The sequence below is a fragment of the Benincasa hispida genome, chromosome 12 (assembly GCF_027475165.1).
Source record: "Benincasa hispida cultivar pf3 chromosome 12, pf3_genome.v1.1, whole genome shotgun sequence".
In the NCBI taxonomy this organism is placed as follows: Eukaryota; Viridiplantae; Streptophyta; class Magnoliopsida; order Cucurbitales; family Cucurbitaceae; genus Benincasa; species Benincasa hispida.
Window position 1 is genome coordinate 40918973 of NC_143489.1, and position 21083 is coordinate 40940055.

A 21083-nucleotide genomic window follows, 5' to 3' on the forward strand; every position below is an offset into this window, starting at 1 on the left:
GTCATTGTATTTAATGCGTAGATTATGAATTATTTCATGTGTCTATTTAGCTAACAACAAATGCCTGTAATATAATGGCCATAATTCCAATGTTGCTTGTTATTGCATAAGACTAAAGCTATATATATGATATAATAATCTTAAAAAAAGGTTATCATATATCAAAGAAAGCATTAAGAAAAGGCTATTATATAGTAAAGATAGCATTGAGAGCAAGCTATTATATGTTCAAGATAGCTTTAATGACTAATGCTATTGAATGTTTTCATCGCCATGTATACATGCTATATCTTCATACTCTACTATAGAATCCATTATAGCTCTATGAAAAGGCTATAAAAAGTCTCAGACTTTTAATAACATGGCTTATCAGGATCTTCGAAAAATGCTATAAAAGGTTTTTTATAGCCTTTTTCATTAGCTATCATAACCATTATTTCTTGTAGTCTTCACTTGTTTATGAGCTATATTTCATCTGATTACATTCTATCTCTGACGAGTACATGTCCGAGGTGAGGTGGTGTGTTAACCTTGAGGAGCAACTGACTTCTTGCAATTTAACAACGAGGTCACATTGTTTTTGCTTTTAAGGCCGTGAATTTGTTGCGTGTTTGTGCTTTTGAAGATGATTATGAGAATGGTCTATCTCTTGGTGTGAAGATAAGGGTATGCGTCGGACAAACAATGAATTAATGTTCAAGAACACTTTTCCAATTGCATACAAGTTTTCTTAAGCTAGACACAAGTATAAATCTAACTGAAGTATCCTAGTAAGCCCAAGGTCGAACACAAGGAATCTAGTGTAGTCTAATGCAAGATGGTCTAATGACCTGTTTGCAATGATTTACTAATTAAATGTATGTGTTGGTTATATACACTAAACTAAGCATGCTTGCAAGAGGAAATAGGAGTTCAGATAATGAGAAAGAGGATACATGGATGAATGGATCATGTGTTACATAGTATGCATTGATTCCTTAGTTATAACAACAAACCTATTAAGCACAATGAAAATGAGATGGAGATGGTAAAGATGCCTGCTAGAATCTAAATGTATGTGTGCGATGCGTTTAGAGTTTGTTCTCTAGTTTATGCTCAACATCTCTCGATGTAAATACCACATTTATCTTATCTCTAAGATGCATGCATTAGTCAAAATGAATAGACAAATAACATGAATAACTTTATCTCTAAAATTACTCAACACCTTATCTTGATGAGTTCCACAAATAACTACTCGCTCGAGTAACTAAATGCTTTTACTTCAATCGACTGATCAGGTGGATTCAAGCAATAAAATTTATGCAAATATCAAGCAAGTAAACTTCACACACACAAACAACTTAGTAATTCAACAGATGGAAATGTGGAAATGGTTCAAATGGATATTGAATTAAAAAAATATGTTTTGTTACATAGAATCTCAGTTCAATCAAGTAAGACAGTGAATGAAAATGTTAAGTAAAGGAGAAGAGTCAAACTACAGGGTTCAGTCTTTTGTCCACTTTGGCTCGTTTTTGTGCTTGTTGTTGACAACAACGTAGAAGAAATGAAAGGGATGTCTTTCTCAAGCTTTTCTCTGATAGCACTTCGTTACCAACAGTGGGAAATGGCAATCGTTCCTCCTTTTTCTTTCTTGCAATCGTTAAAGGAGAATTTACAGATTTCTAAGCTCTAAAATCTCTAAGTGTCTAACTCTCTAACTAACTAGTTGTTTCTTCTGTAGGCAACTTCTCTTTATATAGGCAATCAGCTCAGTCACTTGGTAATATGACTGCATTAAATTCCATACCCTGAGTTAGCCGCTTGCAATTCTACCTCGTTTAGACGCCGCCTATCAGTTGCCCATGTTTGCAAGGTTGAGACTTGACATTAATTGCACGAGCCAAATGTATCTACCATGCGTCGAATTAGCTGGATGCATACTTCTTTTGTTGGCTTCTTTTGTAAACTTAGTGAATACTCATGATTCTTGTATTAAAGTAAGTTAGTGATGCAATTTCTACTTAAATGGTACTTTTGCATGACTTTATCACATATATGTAATTCCATGCCTTTTTCCTTTATTATGAATGTGTTTACATTATTTTAATCCTACTTATTCTAACTTTGATAGAACAATAACTTGTATTTCTATAAATTATCACATCCCCAAATTTTGAGTAATGCTTAGCATACTCACATAGCCTCAAGCATTCTCAAAATAATTCCTTAGCATACTCACATAGCCTCCATGCAACTAGCTGCACCTTTCATCATGTCTTTTTAACTTAAGAGTGTCTGAGATTAACATCAAGAAGTGTAAGTTTACTCCCTTATTAAAGAAATATATCCTCAATCTCTTATGCGAAAAGCACATACCTCAAAAGTTCTTTTGCTTTCCAAAATATTCTCATCTTTCAAGTCTAGTAATGCATTAGAAGGTTTTCTCCTTATAAAAACTATTTTTCAATGTTAAGTTCTTATTTCTTAATGACGATCATCCAACTACAAGCAAGTACCCTTCACGTCTATACTCTTATCTAATTGGAGTTAGGATGATTTGTACATTGTGTTGAACTTGGTTATCTACCTTCGTTTTGGCTTGCCCCCACGGGGATCATGCGAACATCCAACTACGAGTAAGTGCCATTTCCAACTAAACTCATATCAGGTTGGGTTTTCCCTTATGCTGACAGTGAGTTTGTTATTATTTTAAAAAATTCTCTCTTCCCTTTCTTTTTTGTTGAAGTGAGTGAAATTATGAAAAGAAAGTAACTTATATATACTAAAGCTGTTAGTTACAAAGGTTGTTCTAAATACTGAAATGTTCAGAACGACAACAACTGCGAAGAGACCAAAAATTTCTCCTAGAGAAAATGCCCACCTTTGACATCTAAGGTTAGGTTACATTAATCTTAATGGAATTGAGAGATTGGTGAAAAGTGGACTTTTAAATAGTTTAGAAGAATACTCTTTACCTATATGTGAGTTATGTCTTGAAGGCAAGATGACGAAACGACCTTTTACTAGAAAAGAATATAGAGCCAAAAAGACCTTTGAGCTTATACATTCAGATCTCTGTGATCCGATGAATGTAAAAGCAAGAAGAGGGTATGAATATTTCATCTCTTTCATGGATGATTATTGAAGATATGGGCATCTTTACCTAATGCAACACAAGTTTGAAACACTTGAAAAGTTCAAGGAATATAAGATTGAGATTGAAAACTTGTTAGGTAAAAGGGTAAAACCACTATGATCTAATCATGGTGGAGAGTATATAGACTTAAGATTCCAGAACTATATGATAGAACATGGAATAATGTCCCAACTCTCAACCCCCGGTACACCTCAGCAGAGTAATGTATTAGAAAGGAGAAATAGAACCCTATTGGACATGGTTTGGTCTATGATGAGTTATGCTCAACTTTCTGATTCGTTTTGGGGATTTATAGTGGAGAATGTTGTTTATATTTTGAACAACGTTCCATACAAAAGTGTTTCTGAAATTCCTTTAGAGTTGTGCAGAGACCGTAAAGGTAATTTACACCACTTCAGGATTTAGGGATGTCCAACCCATGTGCTTGTGATAAATCCCAAAGTATGCTGGAACCTCATCAAGGATTGTAAGAACACACTGGCCTTGCTTCAAGCATCATATATTGACAGGATGCTCATCAGATATTCGATGCATAATTCTAAGAAGGGTTTATTACCTTTCAGGCATGGAATTGTTTTGTCTAAGGAATAGTGTCCTGAGACTCCTCAATAGGTTAAGGAAATAAGACGGGTTTCCTATGCATCGGTCATTGGCAGCCTTATGTATGCAAAGTTATGTACCAGACCTGACATTTGGTATGCAGTAGGGATTGTCAGTAGATATCAATCCAATCCAGGATTAGATCACTGGACAATGGTCAAAACGATCCTAAAGTATCTACGGAGAACGAGGGGCTATATGTTCATGTATGGGGATAATAATTTGATCCTTACATGATAAATTGACTTTGATTTTGAGATGGATAAGGATTCTAGGAAATTCACGTTAGGATCAGTGTTTACTCACAATGGAGGGGCTATAGTATGGCGCAACATTAAGCAAGGTATGGCAGATTCCACCATGGAGACTGAGTATGTAGCTGCTTGTGAAGCTACTAAAGAAGTCGTTTGTCTAAGAAAATTTCTCACAGATTTGGAAGTTCCAAATAAGTCCTTACTCATCACACTTTATTGTGATAACAGTGGTGCTTTGGCAAACTCCAAGGAGTCCCGTAGCCATAAATGTGGAAAGCATATAGAGCGCAAGTATCATCTTATTAGAGAAATTGTGCAATAGAGAGATGTGATCGTCACAAACATTACCTACAGCACAATATTGCTAATTCATTCACACAATGAAAATAAGATCAAACTTCTTTCTTCTTCAATGTGATCACAAATAAGTTTTATTATATATTTGAATGGAATAAACTCCTCCTCCTCGATGAGTTTTAGATGCTTTTGGACTTCAGTAATACGAACACCTAGAAAATTTGACAACGCTCTCTTTGTTGTGAGCTTTGGGTTAAAGCAGTAAACTCTTTCTCCAATTTTTCCTCTAAGACCCAACATCGTATGGTTTTCCTCAACAGTAGGTATCATATCCATACCTTGGAATGTGAAGGATCTATAAGCAGGATTCCAACAATCAACTAAAGCCTTGATAGCAAAACGATTGACTGGAATATACATCAGCTCTGCTATATTCCTATACTTGCGTGAGAAATTGTGTTTTTGCTTGGGCATTAAACTCTCCCAAATCTCTTTCAAGTTTCCTAATTCACAAGGAATAATATGAATCTGACAAGAATTTGGTAACCTAGTGGACGGTTGACTATCTCCATGTCGTTGTTGCATTTGTTCGGCTCATTGGGATACTGTTCTTGATTCTTCATGTTGAGTCAAGGGTGTCCGTATGGATGCGCTAGGAATATTGGTATTCATCCCATTTCCTTTTTTAAAGAAATAAAAAAAAATGAAAAACAAAGAAAAGTAAGGGAAAGAGAGAGGAAAAAAAAAGAAATAAAACTCTAAGAAATAAAATGAACTCGTAGAATCACACTCTTCCCTTTTCATAGAAAACCCTTTTCTGAATAATTTCTCCTTTGAACTATAAACAAGGCTAATGAAAGATGCAGTGAGGGTATAACTCTAATCCAAAAAGGATAAAAGGTCCCCAAATTAAATTGAATGTTAAGAATTAACAAATGAACTCACTTGAGTGAGAAGCTTACGTGTGCCTGCTTAGGAGTAATTAAATCCTCTCGAAGGTTGATGTTACTCTGTTCTCAATTATACTCCTAAAAGGTAAAGCTCGGGACATAGAGCTAAAATTGTGTGGTTTGACTCTCTAAACACTCCATTGGAATCCCAAGCAGTCGCAATGTCATCGCGACGCGGAGCGACCGATGTCCTTCAATAAGGGTCTCTTTAAAGGTGAGAGGTTTAGAGTCACCATCAATCTGGGGTGTGATTGGTCACTCTTTTAAAATAAAAACAGTATGCAAAACCAAATTTAAGGTTCTGGAGTGGGTTGAATGTAGGGAAGGTGTTAGCACCCCTACAACACCTGTTTCGAAAACAGTTACCACATTCTATTTTAAAATTTTATCCTATTATTCTTTGGTCATAAAAATAAAATGTTTTCAAATTTTGCTTTTGAATGTCCCAATGATATTAATTCACACTTTGTAGGAAAATATGTACTAATAATTATGAGTGGCTTGAGACATTCAGAAGATCTTGGAACTTACCTTGAATTTTACAACAATTTTCTCACTCAAGAAAATTAGAAAATCAATATTTTCCAATATTTCCATCATCGAATTTTTAAGGAAAATTTCATGTATGTCTAAGATGATTATCCCAAAAAGAGAACACTACTAGATTCCCTAAAACAAATGTTCATTTATAACAAATCAGTTTCAGAGATTTTCATATATTTTTGGAACTTCGATAAAGTCCAAAAAGAGAACACTACTTTTAGTTCAAATTTAGAAATTCATTTAAAAACAAACTTTTATTTTAAAATTTAAAGATGTAGACTTGTGAAAACAAAGCGTTCTCATTTCAGAAATTCGTTTGAAAAAGTGAGCAATCTATTTTATTTCAAACTTCATTTTCGAAACTCAAAGAAAGAAGAGGAAAACAAATCAGAGGGTTCTTATTTCATAAATCCAATTTTAAAAAGGAGACAACTTATTTTATTTTAAATTTCATTGTTAAAGTTCAATTTGAGGATTCTTATTTCATAAATTCAAGTTTTAAATGTGACAAGTAGGGATGTCCATTTACCCCGCAGGGCCGGGGCCCTGCATGGACCCGCTGAAATCCCCGATTAGACAAGGAATGAGGGAGGGAGCGGGGATAATTTTTTCTCCGTTGGCTAAACGGGAACGGGAATGGAGATTATATTCCCTATCCCCGTCCCCGACCTCGTCCTCACCCCAGTTCCCTGTCCCGCCCTGATGAATATATTATATAATTATATTTATATATAATAATAATAATAATAATAATAATAATAATAATAATTGTAATATTTATTATTATTATTTTATCTATATATTTTTTACAAAAATTGTGGTATAACAATTTAGTTATTTTCTAATTTTCATTTCAATCTTTTCGTACTTTATTACATTTCTAAATTGTTTTAACATTTAAGACTTTTTACCTTAAGACATAAATATTGTAGCATTTAAATGAAAAGTTTGACTATAATAATGTAATATTTAAGTTTTAACTTTTAAAATTATAGGATTAAATTATATTTTTACACATATAACAGTATTATTTTTATAATGAATTTTTATACTATTTTCTTTGAATGAAAAAATTATTGGAAATAACTCGTTTAATATATATAATTTTATTTGGTTGAGAATAAAAAAATACAAAAAATAAATATACTAAAAAAACAAACGGAAAATTTTTCCCGTGGGGAATCCCCGCCCCGATTCTTATGGGGAATTTCGCGAGGACGAAAAATGAAATAGAGGGGCAGGGATGGGGATGAGGAAGCCTTCCCCATCCTCTCCGAAGCCCCGTGGACATCTCTAGTGACTAACTTATTTTATTTCAAATTTCATTGTCAAAGTGCAATTTTGAGAAATTTGGGAGTTCTTATTTCATAAATCCAATTTTGAAAAATTGACAATTTATTTTATTTTAAATTTTATTGTCAAAGTGCAATCTGAGAAATTTGAGAGTTTTTATTTCAGAAATCCAATTTTGAAAGGTAACAACTTATTTTATTTCAAATTTCATTTTCAAAGTGTAATTTTGAGAATTGGATTGTTCTTATTACAAAAATCAAATTTTGAAAAATTAACAATTTATTTTATTTCAAAGTGCTTTATCAATATATTAATTTTGGAAAATGATTTTTTTTATTTCAAACTTCATTGCCGAAATAATAATTTACAAAAGAGATATGAACAAAACCTTAATTAATGGCCTCCCCTCCTATTCCACTTCCGTCTCTATTTATATTAATGAGGATGGCTAAAACAGATGAAAGTTGAGAAAAAAAAAGGGGGAAGAATTGGATGAGTTTGTGGGGGAGAAAGAATAGGGAAGAAGAGAAGTTTTAGGAAGAAGTTGGAGAAGAGAAGAATGGGGATGTTGGGAAGAAGGAAGAAAATAATAATAATAATAATAATAAAATAGAGAGAAAATAAATAAAAGAATAATAAAATTAAATAAAAAATGAAAATAAGGAGAAGAAGAGAAGATAAAATACAATAAAATAAAAAAAACATGAAATCTTTTGAATAATAATAATAAAAATAACACAAATACAAATACAAATAATAAAAATGAAAATACCACGGACCAAATATAGTGTCTACAATGACCTCATGTTTCTTGGTAAAAACTTAGACAAACTTGCCAAGATACAGACTTGGGTCCTGTCATTGGCCTTCATCTAGTAGTCATACGCATCCGTTAATGCTTGGGATGTCATATGAGCAGGGATTGGAGGACATTCCTCGGTAAGATGAACCATAGAGCATCTTTAACTAGAATCATATTCAATTTAGATTTGTACGTCACATAGTTTTCATCGGTTAGTTTTTTCATTCTTAAGTAAGGAAATAATTGTGGAAGACATGTTAAAACGAATAACAAAAAATTGATTGTATTAGTTATATCTATCTTGACCCAGTACAAAAATAAGTATCCAACTAATTTAGCAAAAACAAGTAATCAAAGAACCCTAATTAAATTATTAATTAGTTTTTGCAACAATACTTCAGAGGTCTAGAGCAACAGCCACCGAAGGGTGATCAGTTATCCCTCCCTTAAATTGAGACAATCTCAGCTAATTACTAATACCAGAATAATTCTTATTCCTATAGTTCTTAGCTACCGTTATTCGGTTAAGGATTCATTAACTAGCTTAATTCATCCCGTCAATATGATCCTACCATTTTCGGATGCCAAAGGTACGCTTCAACAGGCTACCATAAAGAGCTAAAATTGTGTGGTTTAACCTAAGAAACCCTATCCATTACTGGAGTTTGCGTTGTTCCAAATCCTATGATTAGGCCCTCCAAAGGGATGGTCGCCCCAGGACGACACACAAGAAGACGATAGGAATCTCACGATCCAACCTAATGGAGGAGACTGTAGGATAGTTGGCACACGTCATTCTCCCACTTACTATGAATAATTTCCCTATTCACTTTGATATTGACCCATGCAAATACTTTCTAAAGGGAGGCCACACCCAAGACAACACGAAATCGAATATGGATTTCACGGTGTGAACTCTTAGGGACGTGAGAGCTAAAAATTGATATCCCATTGATAACGAGCAGAAATACACATTATTACAGTGCAAAATTATAAAACAACGCAGGATTGCATTGATAAAAATATACAATATTGCGTCCAAAAGCATTAAGTTCACAATATTGCGGTCGCATGCATCCATCGCATTAAAACAGCTAACTTATGTATTTTTGTGTAGAAAATACGTTGACGCAATGCGAAAATGCGATCCACAGAAATTAACGTCCAAGTGCATTAAGAGATTGCGTTAACGCAAGGCTATGCGATCATTTGTGCTCGCAAATATTTGCTCAAGAAGGTTGCTGCATAGAGCCCGCGCATCTTGGTGGGCGCATCTAGGTAAAAAGCGTAATAAATCATGATGGGACAGAAAGCTGATGACGGTCGATTCTGAATTAAGTTGACAAGCCGTTAACGACTTACTATAGCAAGTACACTCAACTTTTCGGTGACAAATATTCGGTGTATCAGACAGAGAATTAATACCATCCCATCAGTGCAATCATAAGAGAGAAGAAGCCTTTCACTCCAAAGCTCTATAAATACCAGAGGTCACCTTCAGTGAAGGAGTTCGCTCAGTTAAATAATTTTTTCCCTTTATATAGAAGTAGCCTTGTTCTTAGTTTTCTTTACTTTAAAGGCAGAAGCGAGTGAAGGGAGATTATACCGAGAGATCATTCCGGTGAACTTGGAAGAGTGTCGAGAGAGTCGAGATCAGAGAAAGGGCCAACTCTTGCGGAAGCAAGAACATCTTTTGAGTAGAATAAAGATAATAGTGCAAAAGCCTTGAGAAGCAAGGAATTGCTACCAGGCTCTCAACCCTTACTTCCATTTTCATTTTGTACTCTGAACTTATTTATAGAAATGGAGATTTCATCTTTATATCTATTCACTCTCTGTACATTATGCATGAGTAGCTAAATCTATCGAATGGGTTGAGAAGCACTTAGCTAGCATAACTGGGGATCTTCATTCTATGCGATTATCTTGTATTATGTATATGTCATTCGTCCATTAGAGATACTCAGGAGGGTAGTCTAAGGATAGAATCTAGGCTTGGAAAAGTCAGGTTAGAATCTAGGTTCAGGAGAATCAGATTAGAATGCATAATCAAAAGATAGAAGCTTAGGAATAAGCTCTATTTGCTACTAACGCATCGCATGTATTCTAAAGATAGATTATGATTGTATGTGGTTACCTTGTCCTTGTGTGCATCTTGCATCATCACATAGGCAAGAAGTAGAGACTTAGGAATAAGCTCTATAAACACTATCGCATTCATCGCATGCGTCCTAAAATTAGGAGCCACCGCATTTGCATTGGAAAATGATTTACTGTTGCATGAGTGTAGCATGATCGCATAGTTTGACGCATTCTCGGGAAACGCTAGCTAAAGATCTTCTTAACCCGTTCCGATGCATACTCAGTGTATCTGCCACATAATTACTTTTATCTCAAATCCGCCGCATACTGTTTATACTTCAAACAACAAACCAACCAAACTATTAATTTTTTTGTTACCGCAAAGTCATCTCGAAATTACCAATGCATATTGTTTTCCTTAGTCCCTCGACCCTAGGCTTACCAGGAACTCAGTAGAATTTATACTTATGTCCTTCTGAGAAAACTTGTTTGTACAATACATTTTCCATCAACGCAACCCTTACCATTATTTCACCGCATAAAATAACGCATCATTCACACACCATTTTTCTCCCACTAAAGTATTCTACTATTTTAGGGTTTTATTATACTTAGTCAAATGTTGGCTAATGAATCTATCTAAGTCCTTAATTTGCTCAATATAACATTTATATTGAATGTTTTAACAATACTTGATTTCATGTATTGAAATCTTTAATAAAATCAATCATCTATTGCATGCCTATAAAATATTTGCCCAATTCACTTTCCAGATTGGTTCCCAGGTGAGGTATTTTGTTTCCATCAACTTAAATACCCCGCCTAGATGAAACATTCCTAAGACAAAGGTCCTTTATGAACAATTATTTTATAAATTTAATCTTTTAATTGAATTCATTTTAATCTTATTAAAACAAATTAAAAGATTAACCTATTTCTAATCTCATTAGAAATACTTCTAACATAAGTCTAGGTGAATTAATTTTAAACCATTTAAAAATAATTTGGACTTATGTTTGCATGTAACTCTTGATTATAGATTTTAATCTATCCCATTAAACATATAACACATATTTTAACGCCATATTAGAATTTATAATTTGCATCTAATGACGTTGATCAAATTTAACAATTATATTTATCTTAAGTGGTGTCATGCTCAATGTAAGGTTCATTTTCATTGGAAAAATATAACATTTATATTTGTCATCCATGAAAAATAAGCATACAAATTCATCATTCCACCATACATTATAACATTTATAATATTGTATGATACATAAACATGTTTAGTTAATCATACATCGAAAAAATATAACACTTATATTATGATGCATGAGCATGCTAATAAAATCATGCATCCATAAAATATAACACTTATATTTAATCATGATGCATGAATATGTTAATCCTAAGGTGGGACTTTGAATCTATATGACATATATTATGTAATATAAATTTAAAATTAATTTAAACATACATCCAATGCATAATAAATTAAAATAAAAAGAAAAAATTAGACCATATTTTGGCACCCAAAAAAAATTAATTAAATTAATATAACTAATTTATATTAATGCAATTAATAAAAATAAATAAAATTACACAAAAACAAGAAAAACTATGGCAAACACTGGAGAGGAGGCTCGAACCCACAACCGTTGGACACCTCGCACACGCCTATGAAATTTGGAGCACTGCAATGCTAAGAGGTAGCATTGCAACGTTATGGATGTTGTCTGTCTCATCTGACCCCCAACGTTGCAATGCTTCAATAGTAGCATTGCAACACTGCAGTCTAGAAAGCTCCTTTTTGCTGCATTTTGTTTTGAACTTGGACCGAAAACCTCCGTTTTTCACCAATCTTTTCAGTAACTCTTACTTCTCTATCGACATGGACTTATAGACTAGATAGCAAACCTTAAATGCCAAAGCAATGGGCTCTTACATTTTAATCGGATTAAAACGTAAACCTAAGTGCCAAAAAATGTAAACATCCAATATTGCAAACCTCATTAACCAAATTAATCAATATTCGTTAACTATGCAACATAAAGTGGTAAAATGATGAACAACTTGAGTTTACGAAGAAAAAACTTCCGAATGAAATTAGCAGATCGGGATTGGAAACAGAAAATCCACAGATGTACCAAATGCAATATAAATATATTGCCAAATATACTCAGACTTCTCCCTCAAACTCAAGGTGGTAGAATGATGAACAACTTGAGTTTGCAAAGAAAAAACTTCTCAATCAAATCATCTGATCTAGACTGGAAACAAAAAATCCACATATGTACCAAATGTAACATAAATATATTGTCAAATGTACTCAAACTTTTTCCTCAAACTCAAGGTGGTAGAATGACGAACAATTTGAGTTTGCGAAGAAAAAACTTCCAAATCAAATCAGCAAATCTGATCTTAAAACAGAAATCCACAGAGGTAGATTAGGCTAAACAAACCAAAATTCAGCACGATCCAACAGTTGAAACTTCGACAAACGACAACTTTGTGAAAACTGTTCCTGAAAAACTGAACTACACTGTAATTTTACAGATTTTGTTCAGTAGCAACTACAGACAAACTTAGAGCTCAAAACGACGATCTAACCATTCAATATGAGACCCTATGTGTCTTCAATAGGAGGACCAAATTTCAACACGATCCAACAGTTGAAACTTCGGAAATTGACAACTTTGTGAAAGCTATTCTTGAAAAATCGAACTACACTACAGTTTTATAGATTCTGTTTAGCAACGATTACAGACAATTTTAGATTTCAAAAGGAAGATCCAACCGTTCAAAACTCTATGTGTCCTTAATAGGCTGACCAAATTTCGGCAGAACCAATGGTTGAAACTCCGGAAATAGATAACTTTGTGAAAGTTGTTCTTGAAGAACTGAACTACACTGTAGATTTACAGATTCTGTTAAGCAACAACGACAAACAAAACTAGAGCTCAATACGATGATCCAACCATTCAAAACGAGACTAAATAAGTTTCAACAGACTAATCAAACTTCAACACCATCCAATTGTTGTAGTTAATGTCTTAAACTGAGTGTATCTTGTAGTTTATAAAGACAAATTATATATCTAATAAAATAAGAGGTATTTTATTAATGTTTTAGACTACATTAAATCAATCCAATAAACTAAGATCCAAGGTTATTTTATGAAACTTAAACATGTATGTGGAGACATACAGGTGGATTATGTTTAAATGATAACCTAAACAGTCTGTAGTAGATGGATAAGGTTGGGTACCTTATTCTAGTGACACTACGAATACGACCTACTTTGTAAATGTTATAATTGTTGTAAAGTGCTATAGATGATCTGATCCTGATCGTTCATGTGGAGAAATGAGAGCGGGGGTATGCTATACAAAGAGTTTGTATAAGATCAGACCACGAAATGAATAGTCTATATAATACCGTTGCTAGAAGAGACTTACATTTCACTAGGATGACCATATGTGACTTAACCTTAATCCTGAGTGAGTTGTGAACTCCTTTCTATGAGGGCAATCCTTTTATTTGTATGGATGAGAGTGGCCTTATTAGCCAACTCAACAAGCTTACCATTTTGGGGACTTGTCCAAGTAGGGAGTTGGGAATACAATTACACAAAATGGAATTCACTTCTTTCCTAACCTTAGGGAAAATAGATAAATTGCTTCCTTAATATTTGATTTCGAGTCTTGAACATTGAGACCTCAACCTTTTACTGGCCTGAGGTGTTAGTTTATAGTTGGACTATAAACTGTTTGTTCATTAGAGAGATCAGTAGTATTTAAGGAGCTAAATGTAACTACAGGGGTAAAATGCTATTTTGACCCAACTATAATTATGAGCAATTTGTGAATGGTCGACTTACTATTGATTGGTTATATTTGTGGACACATAAATAAATCTATGATTCGAAGAGTGCAACTATCAGTATTTAGTGGAGTGACCAATAGTTAATGAAAATTAATTAATTTAATTAAAAAGTTTAATTAATTAATCTTATATCATTGGAGCTTTTAATCTGTAGGTCATAAGGTCCTCTTGTTAGCTCACTAAATGATTATAAGGGGGAATGGTTTGCATTGTTCAAATCAACTATATAATAATGAGATTAATATAATATGGTTAATTATAGATGTGATATATAATTAAGAGGGATAAATATTTGAATAAGATTCAAATATTAAAGAGATGTATACATATAAATATGTGATAATTATATGTTGATTAATTCTATATTAACTATGATTTAATAAATTCGTTTAATTGATTAATTAATTAATTAATTAATTTTTGAGTAGTAGAGATGAATAAACATGTGATATTTATTTATTTATTAATATATATATATCAAATTTGATTTATTATATATGGTTATTTAATTATTGGACTAATTAATTAAATAAAAATTATTTAATTAAATTAGAACTAGAGTAGGAATAGGAAATACTAGGATAAGGGGTCACCCCTCCTCTCTGTAAATAGGTCTTCATGGTCCATGTTTGTGACATAATTGAATTCGGAATTCTGAATCCTAATCTCTTACTATTTTTCTTAAAATCTCTCATTTTCTCTATTACTTCTTCTTCCTCTTTCCAGTCTTGGAGACCACACATCCAATTCTTGGGATCCTACAGAATAACAAAGAAGACGCGGAGGGAATCATGAAGAATTTGGGAATCTACAAAGGTAAGTTTTAGCTCTTCCCTTTTTTCTTCTCTTAAATGCATGTTAATCGTGATTTTTTATCCATTATGTTATTATTTTCATACTGTATTTTGTTTATATAAAATCGAAAACAAAATTACAAGGCGATCACACACTTCCACTTGGGATTCATCCCTTCACCAATGGTTGAAACTTTGACAATCGACAACTTTGTGAAAGTTATCTTTGAAAACTAAACTATACTACAACAGCGACTACAGACAAAACCAGAGTTTGAAACGACGATCCAACGGTTCAAAACGAGACTCCGTGTATTTCTAACAGGCTGACCAAACTTCAACATGATCCAAAGATGGAAACTTTGGTAATCGACAACTTTGTGAAAGTTGTCCCTGAAAAATCGAACTGCACTGCTCTCCCGTGAATTTTTCGATTTTTACATTCATGCCATACATCTTTAGTTATCGAACGAATGTAGAATTTCAAAACTCTAATAAGTAGGCCCTGATATCAATTTGTTACAAAATCAGCAATTGAAGAATACAACAGAATGTAAAAAAAATAGAGAAGATCGACACACAGGTTTAAGTGGTTCACTAACAATGTGTTAGCTACGTCAAAGGGGTAGAGGGAGAACAATATTATTAGAGAGAATGTTACAGAAAATACAGAATCTGCCAAATAATGTCTATAGGGTTAGAGAGTTTTATATAGTGCACTTCTCTAAACTCTAAGTATAGAAGAAAACCATTTAAATAATTAAATATATTAAATATCAATTCTATTTAGGTTTAGAATTCAAGGTATTCCAACAAATCCTCGTTTTAGTTAGGTTTAATATTCAAGGTATTTCAACAAATATCACAATGGGTGCAAAGTTTAAAGTTTTACGTGAGACAGTGGAAACGGGGTGGATTATTGCTATTTGTTGTTGCCTTTTGATAGGAGACTTATACTGTTTCATGTGAAGGAAACAGATTCTTCCATTGTAAGTCTCTACTTAATTTTAGGAAGTATTTTGTCCAAGATTGAAATTCAACAAATAATGAGGACATCCACATTTATGTAGAGACATCATCACCCTCACACACTTCATATCGAACATGTTTCAAGATATATGAATAGAGTACCCAATGCTTTAGTCTTTCATTCTCGCCTCCATCGCCACAACCAAATTTATGAAAGTAAATTTTTGTGTAAAACAAGGAGAGCATGGTATTCTTACAATGCTCCTTGAAATATATTTTTAAGTGTTTAATTTAAAAAAATAAGTATTTTAGAAAAATTGGAGTGGTTGTCTTACTTTTTAAATATATTTTAATCTATTTTTATCTAAAGTGTTTATATAAAAAATGAATTTTTGAAAAATTGTTTTTTTTCTTTAATAAATCCAAACGGGCACGTAGTTGGTGGATAGCAATCGTGGAGCATACGTGGCGATCTTACAGATAACAACAATCTTCGTCTTCCTCGCGAGAGAAGGGCCATCGTCATGGCGAAGTTTTCGGTTGATGGAGAAGAGGATGGCGGTGACGGTCCCAGTAGCCCTAGGGGGAAAAGGAAGAGATCCTCTTTTCGAATCAACGCCACCGTTGATTTTCCCCGCCATAACGAACAACGCGAGCAAGGGGAACAACAGGGTTTCAATTCCGACAAGGAAGAAAGTGAGAACGATGAAGAGGAGACCAAGCGCCATCGAATTCACGAAATAGAGGAACATGCTCGACAGGACGACGGTAGTAAAAGATCACTCTGCTCGGTTAAGTCGGGTACTAAAAATGTGAAGCCAAATGGCTCCGTTTCGATGTTCTTGATTGACCCAGAAGTGTTGGATTGCTCCATTTGCTGTGAACCTTTGAGCATCCCCATCTTCCAGGTCTCTTCTTTTCAACATCTCATTACTTGTTCTGTTCGCAATTAGTTGTAATTTTGTAGTTGACCGTATTCTGATTCCTAATTGGGGGTTTGGTTCGTTGGCCCTGTATTGTATTGGGTTTGGTTCAATTGAGCCTTTAATCCGATAAGGTGCAATGGAAGCCGTAAGTTTGTGATGAAACAAAGAAAGAACTCTTGCGCTGATAGTGCTTTGCGTATAATTCGGAAAGTTGAGTTTAGAAGAAGCATTGAGATCCTTAATAACCTTCCATCAAATTGAGACGACAATCAATCTAAATGTGCTTTCTATAAGCATAAAAAATTGATTACTAGCATTAGCAGAATATTATTAAACCAAATAGCTAGTATCTTTTGAGTAGAAAATGATCACACAAAAGTTGAGGAACCACGTATACCTCCACAAGTTATGGCTGAGGAACAATATTTAATCTCAGTAGATGAATGAGAGATCGTTTGTTGTTTTTTAGGCTCTTAGATGGGAAAACAATGCTGGGTTTAAATACATATCAACTGTGTCCACAAGCTGCCAATAATTGGATGGATCATTGAACAGAGGAGACGAAGCATGTAAATCAAGCTTAACTGAACTGACTGGAGCACCAGTCATTCAGATTTTAAGCCCTCCAACTTACACCCTTTTTCTTCTAAGAGATATAGTGCCGTTGGAATTATTTTAGGCCTAAAGATTAAAGACCAATTTCCCCCCAACAACTTTCGTAGTTTTTGTTTTTGAACTAAGATCCACTTACCTCTTGAAAAATTGAAAACTCATCTGAAATTGCTGTCCTGCAGTCTGGAATTTTGGAGACAGTAATGTACTACATTGATCAGTTGGAGTCTCCTGTTCAAAAATTTTCCGCAATCTGAATCTTGTTTGCATGGTGGGCATTACGAATGGAATTAATAGCAGCATTAAGTTAGGTATTCTTAAAATTATAGGAAGTATGCTTGTGATCAGTGAGTTTACATGGCTGATCAGATGCAGATGATGAGGCAGTTGTTTGGGGCAATGTTTTAAAAGGTTATTGAAGCTTATGCCTTGGGGCTTGTCTTGAACCACTGCTCTAACTTTTAGCCTCAAGACTTATGCCTTTGTTGAACATAAGAGGCTTACGCCTTTGTGAAAATGCACCAAGGCTTAAAATCTCTACACCTCTTCTAATGGTTCGAAAAATAATAGTGATTTGCCTTGTTCTTAAAAAATATAAAGGTTTCAGTTGTGATAGTTTGAACTATTACTACTTTTACTTCTGTGACTTTAAGAACATTGAAATAAAAAATTTATAGTATGAATCAATCCTGTTAATGATAGTAGTAGTGATGTTAAAGATATCCTTTCAAAATTTTTTGTTAAGAGAAAATTGTGGGGTAGAATTTGTAAAATGTTTTTAATTCAATTTGAGGCTTATGCCTCATGTCGCCTCAAGGCTTACCTCCTCGCCTCTTCAGGAGGAAAAGTCTCAAGGCCACCTTTAGCCTTTTAATACATTTGTTTGAAGCTCTAGAAATAAAGCAGACTATGTCTATAACTTAGGGAGGATAAGGATGAGTTTCAATGAAAAATGAAGATGAAGAGAAGGATTTCTAGTATGAAGGTTGAGTTGCAAAAAATGGAATGACATATACTATTGTGATGTCAAGACCCCATTTACATCACGATTGGTGAGCAGTGACCCATGAAGATAGTATGCTAAATCCTTTTGATGCACAGATGAAGCATATTGATTGGAGTTAAAAATGAGGGGCTTGTAGATCTTTGGAAGATTGATGGATGGGTGGCTACGAGTTGCTCACTTAAGTTTGATAATTGGTGTCTTAGAAAAACATGGAAAAATCGAGATTGAACATCCAAATCAATGGAGATTAGTGGCGCAAGTTGTGCTTGGTGATTCCTCAAGACATTTGGCTAACAGAGTTTTCCATAAAAGGTATCCTAATGAGGTTGCTTATGTTCATTAAGATTTTGAGGGGTGGCTTGATTGGGAAAGAAATTTGAAGATGATTACAGCTACTTTACTGTGCAGTTCAAGAGTCTTTTCTTTAGCTTTAAATCATGCACAATATGATCATGTCTCATGCATAGATAGATGTAGGAATTCAGAATGGAGGCCTTGAATAAGTGTATGCATAAGGATCTCCTCAGCTTCAATGTGAACTTAGACCAGCTAATTTATCTGTAGTTTCTTTAATATGCTGAATAAATTGATCAGCTATCTGATTTCGTCTCCTTTTAATGGAATGGGAACCATAGTGCAATTCTAGACCATTTAATCTTGGTAAAGTCATGTACATCTTTTCTACTGACTTCCAGAGTTCTTGTTAAATTTTGAGTCTCAAAATGGAAAGCCGAGCTCCTCCTCCTCCATTAGCATAGTGTTTTTTCTTTTTTTTTTTTTTTTTTTTTTTTGGTTGGCATTGAGCTTATCAGTGGTAAGAGGGGAACTTCAGATAGAGTATATGGGTGAAAGTTAAAGTTCATAGCGGTGTATATATCATGCTTGTGAAACAGACTATGTAACCTGCAATATTTATTATCATAAAGAAATTAGGACCTTGATTTGATATATGTCTGTTTCTCTGATCAGCTTTAGGATAACATTTTTGCATGTTAAGTATTAACTGATTGTCTTTTCCAAGTGCATTAGAAATTTAGACCATGGATTCCATAATTTTCCTGTTTTACTTCATCTACATTCATGGATACTGTTTGTTTTCTTCTTGGAGAATAATTTCTGTTCAGTTTTCTGCAAACAGTTCCTCATTTCACTTGATTGAAAGTGGATGAATCAGAGTAAATATTCCCTGGTAAAGGAGAGTCCACATCTTTATCGTTTTCATTTTCGTTTCCATGCTCTAATAAGAGTTCATAATATGAGGCCTTAGCGATAGGGCCATACATTCGGTGCAAGCTAGGCATAGTTATTTAATAATTATCAATTTTTTTCTTTCATATCACATATATCAACAGTATCTAGACTTAACTAGTGTTTTTTATTGATTGCGTGAAATTCAGTGTGAGAATGGACATATTGCATGCTCTTCCTGCTGCAACAAACTTAAGAATAAATGTGCAACCTGCTCTTGGCCTATTGGCTATAATCGTTGTCGGGCGGTTGAGAAGGTTCTTGAATCCATTAAATTTCCCTGCAAACAATCGAAGTTTGGATGCAAGGAGATTGTTGGTTATGGTAATGAAAGTGACCACGAAAAGACATGCCTATATGCCCCTTGCCTATGCCCCCATTCTGATTGCAACTTTATGGCTTCATCTAAGCAGTTATCATTACACTTTAGCAATAAACACACAAACTCTGCTACAAACTTCCAGTTCAATTCTAGCTTCACCATTTGCCTAAAAACTAATAATACTTACCGTGTCCTTCAAGAACAAGATGATGGTATTCTTTTTATTCTCAGCAATAGTTTTGAAAATCTGGGAAGTGTCGTTAAAATTTGTTGCCTTCGACCTTCTTCTTTGAAGGAAGCATTTTCTTATGATCTACGTGCAGAAACTCAGGATCTCTCCCTAGTTTTACAATCTTCCATGAAGAACATTCAATCATCATCAGATTGCTGTCACTCGACAAGGTTTCTTATGATTCCGCGTGATTTATTCTGTTCTTCTGGGATGATCAGGTTGAATATTTGCATATGGCAAAACGGTTCACCTCCGGTGCGCCATAGATGAAAGACATTGGTGAGTCAACAAGTTTATATTATGCTTTTTGTATGAATTTGTATGTCAATGTGCATAGTGTATATATCATGGAATATAAGGTCGTCTTAAAAGCTCAGTTATGCTGCATAATTTGTACATAGCAGTTTCCCATTTCCTTAGTTTAATTTGAATTGTACTTTCGTGGTCTGTGACTATCTATTCTGGTATATTACTACTACCTTATGAACTATTTTCAGATGGAAAAGGGACCTAATTGTGTGTGTATATATTTATAAGCTTTTTTTTATTCTTTGTTCATCTAATCTGTTAAAAAATAATAATATAATAACTAAGAACACAATATATTGGATGAAAGGGAGTTAAATTTATCTCTTAAAAGTTGGATTTTATTTAGTTAAACATTGAAATTTGAGTGTATCACTTAAATATTTTATAAATGTATATTGTTTAAAAAAATTAATTAAGATATCTTTCTCAAAATAATAATGATGATGATGATGATAATTATAATGAAGATATAGTATTTTTTTTAAAAAAAAAAATTATAAATATAATTGATTCATTAAGGATTTACTTTAATAATTGTAATCAAAGTGTCTTCATTTTATCACATCGTTATTATTTAATACATAAATAGAATACTAATCTAGATATTTGAGTTTTATTAGTACAACAATGAAGATGAAAATAATTTCAGTAGATGTACGAATGGTTGAGGTAAATTTAGATTTCAAATAATTATAACTACATTGTTTAAAAATATAATGATCATGTCAATAAGTACCAGTTTACCAGTGATAATTTCTATATTATTTCTTCTGAATTACCTTTTAGGGCTGGTTTATTTTGCGAATTTTTTCTA

At 33.5% G+C, this 21083-nt stretch overlaps 1 protein-coding gene across 1 annotated transcript; it reads left to right on the plus strand.

The window, feature by feature from the left end:
• The first annotated feature begins 16034 nt into the window (after positions 1-16034).
• Positions 16035-20465, plus strand: LOC120067036 (putative E3 ubiquitin-protein ligase SINA-like 6). Its single transcript, XM_039018410.2, has 2 exons — positions 16035-16522; positions 19556-20465. Exons 1-2 carry the CDS (start codon positions 16139-16141, stop codon positions 20228-20230), a joined length of 1059 nt encoding a protein of 352 aa, XP_038874338.1. The 5' UTR covers positions 16035-16138; the 3' UTR covers positions 20231-20465.
• The last annotated feature ends 618 nt before the right edge of the window (positions 20466-21083 follow it).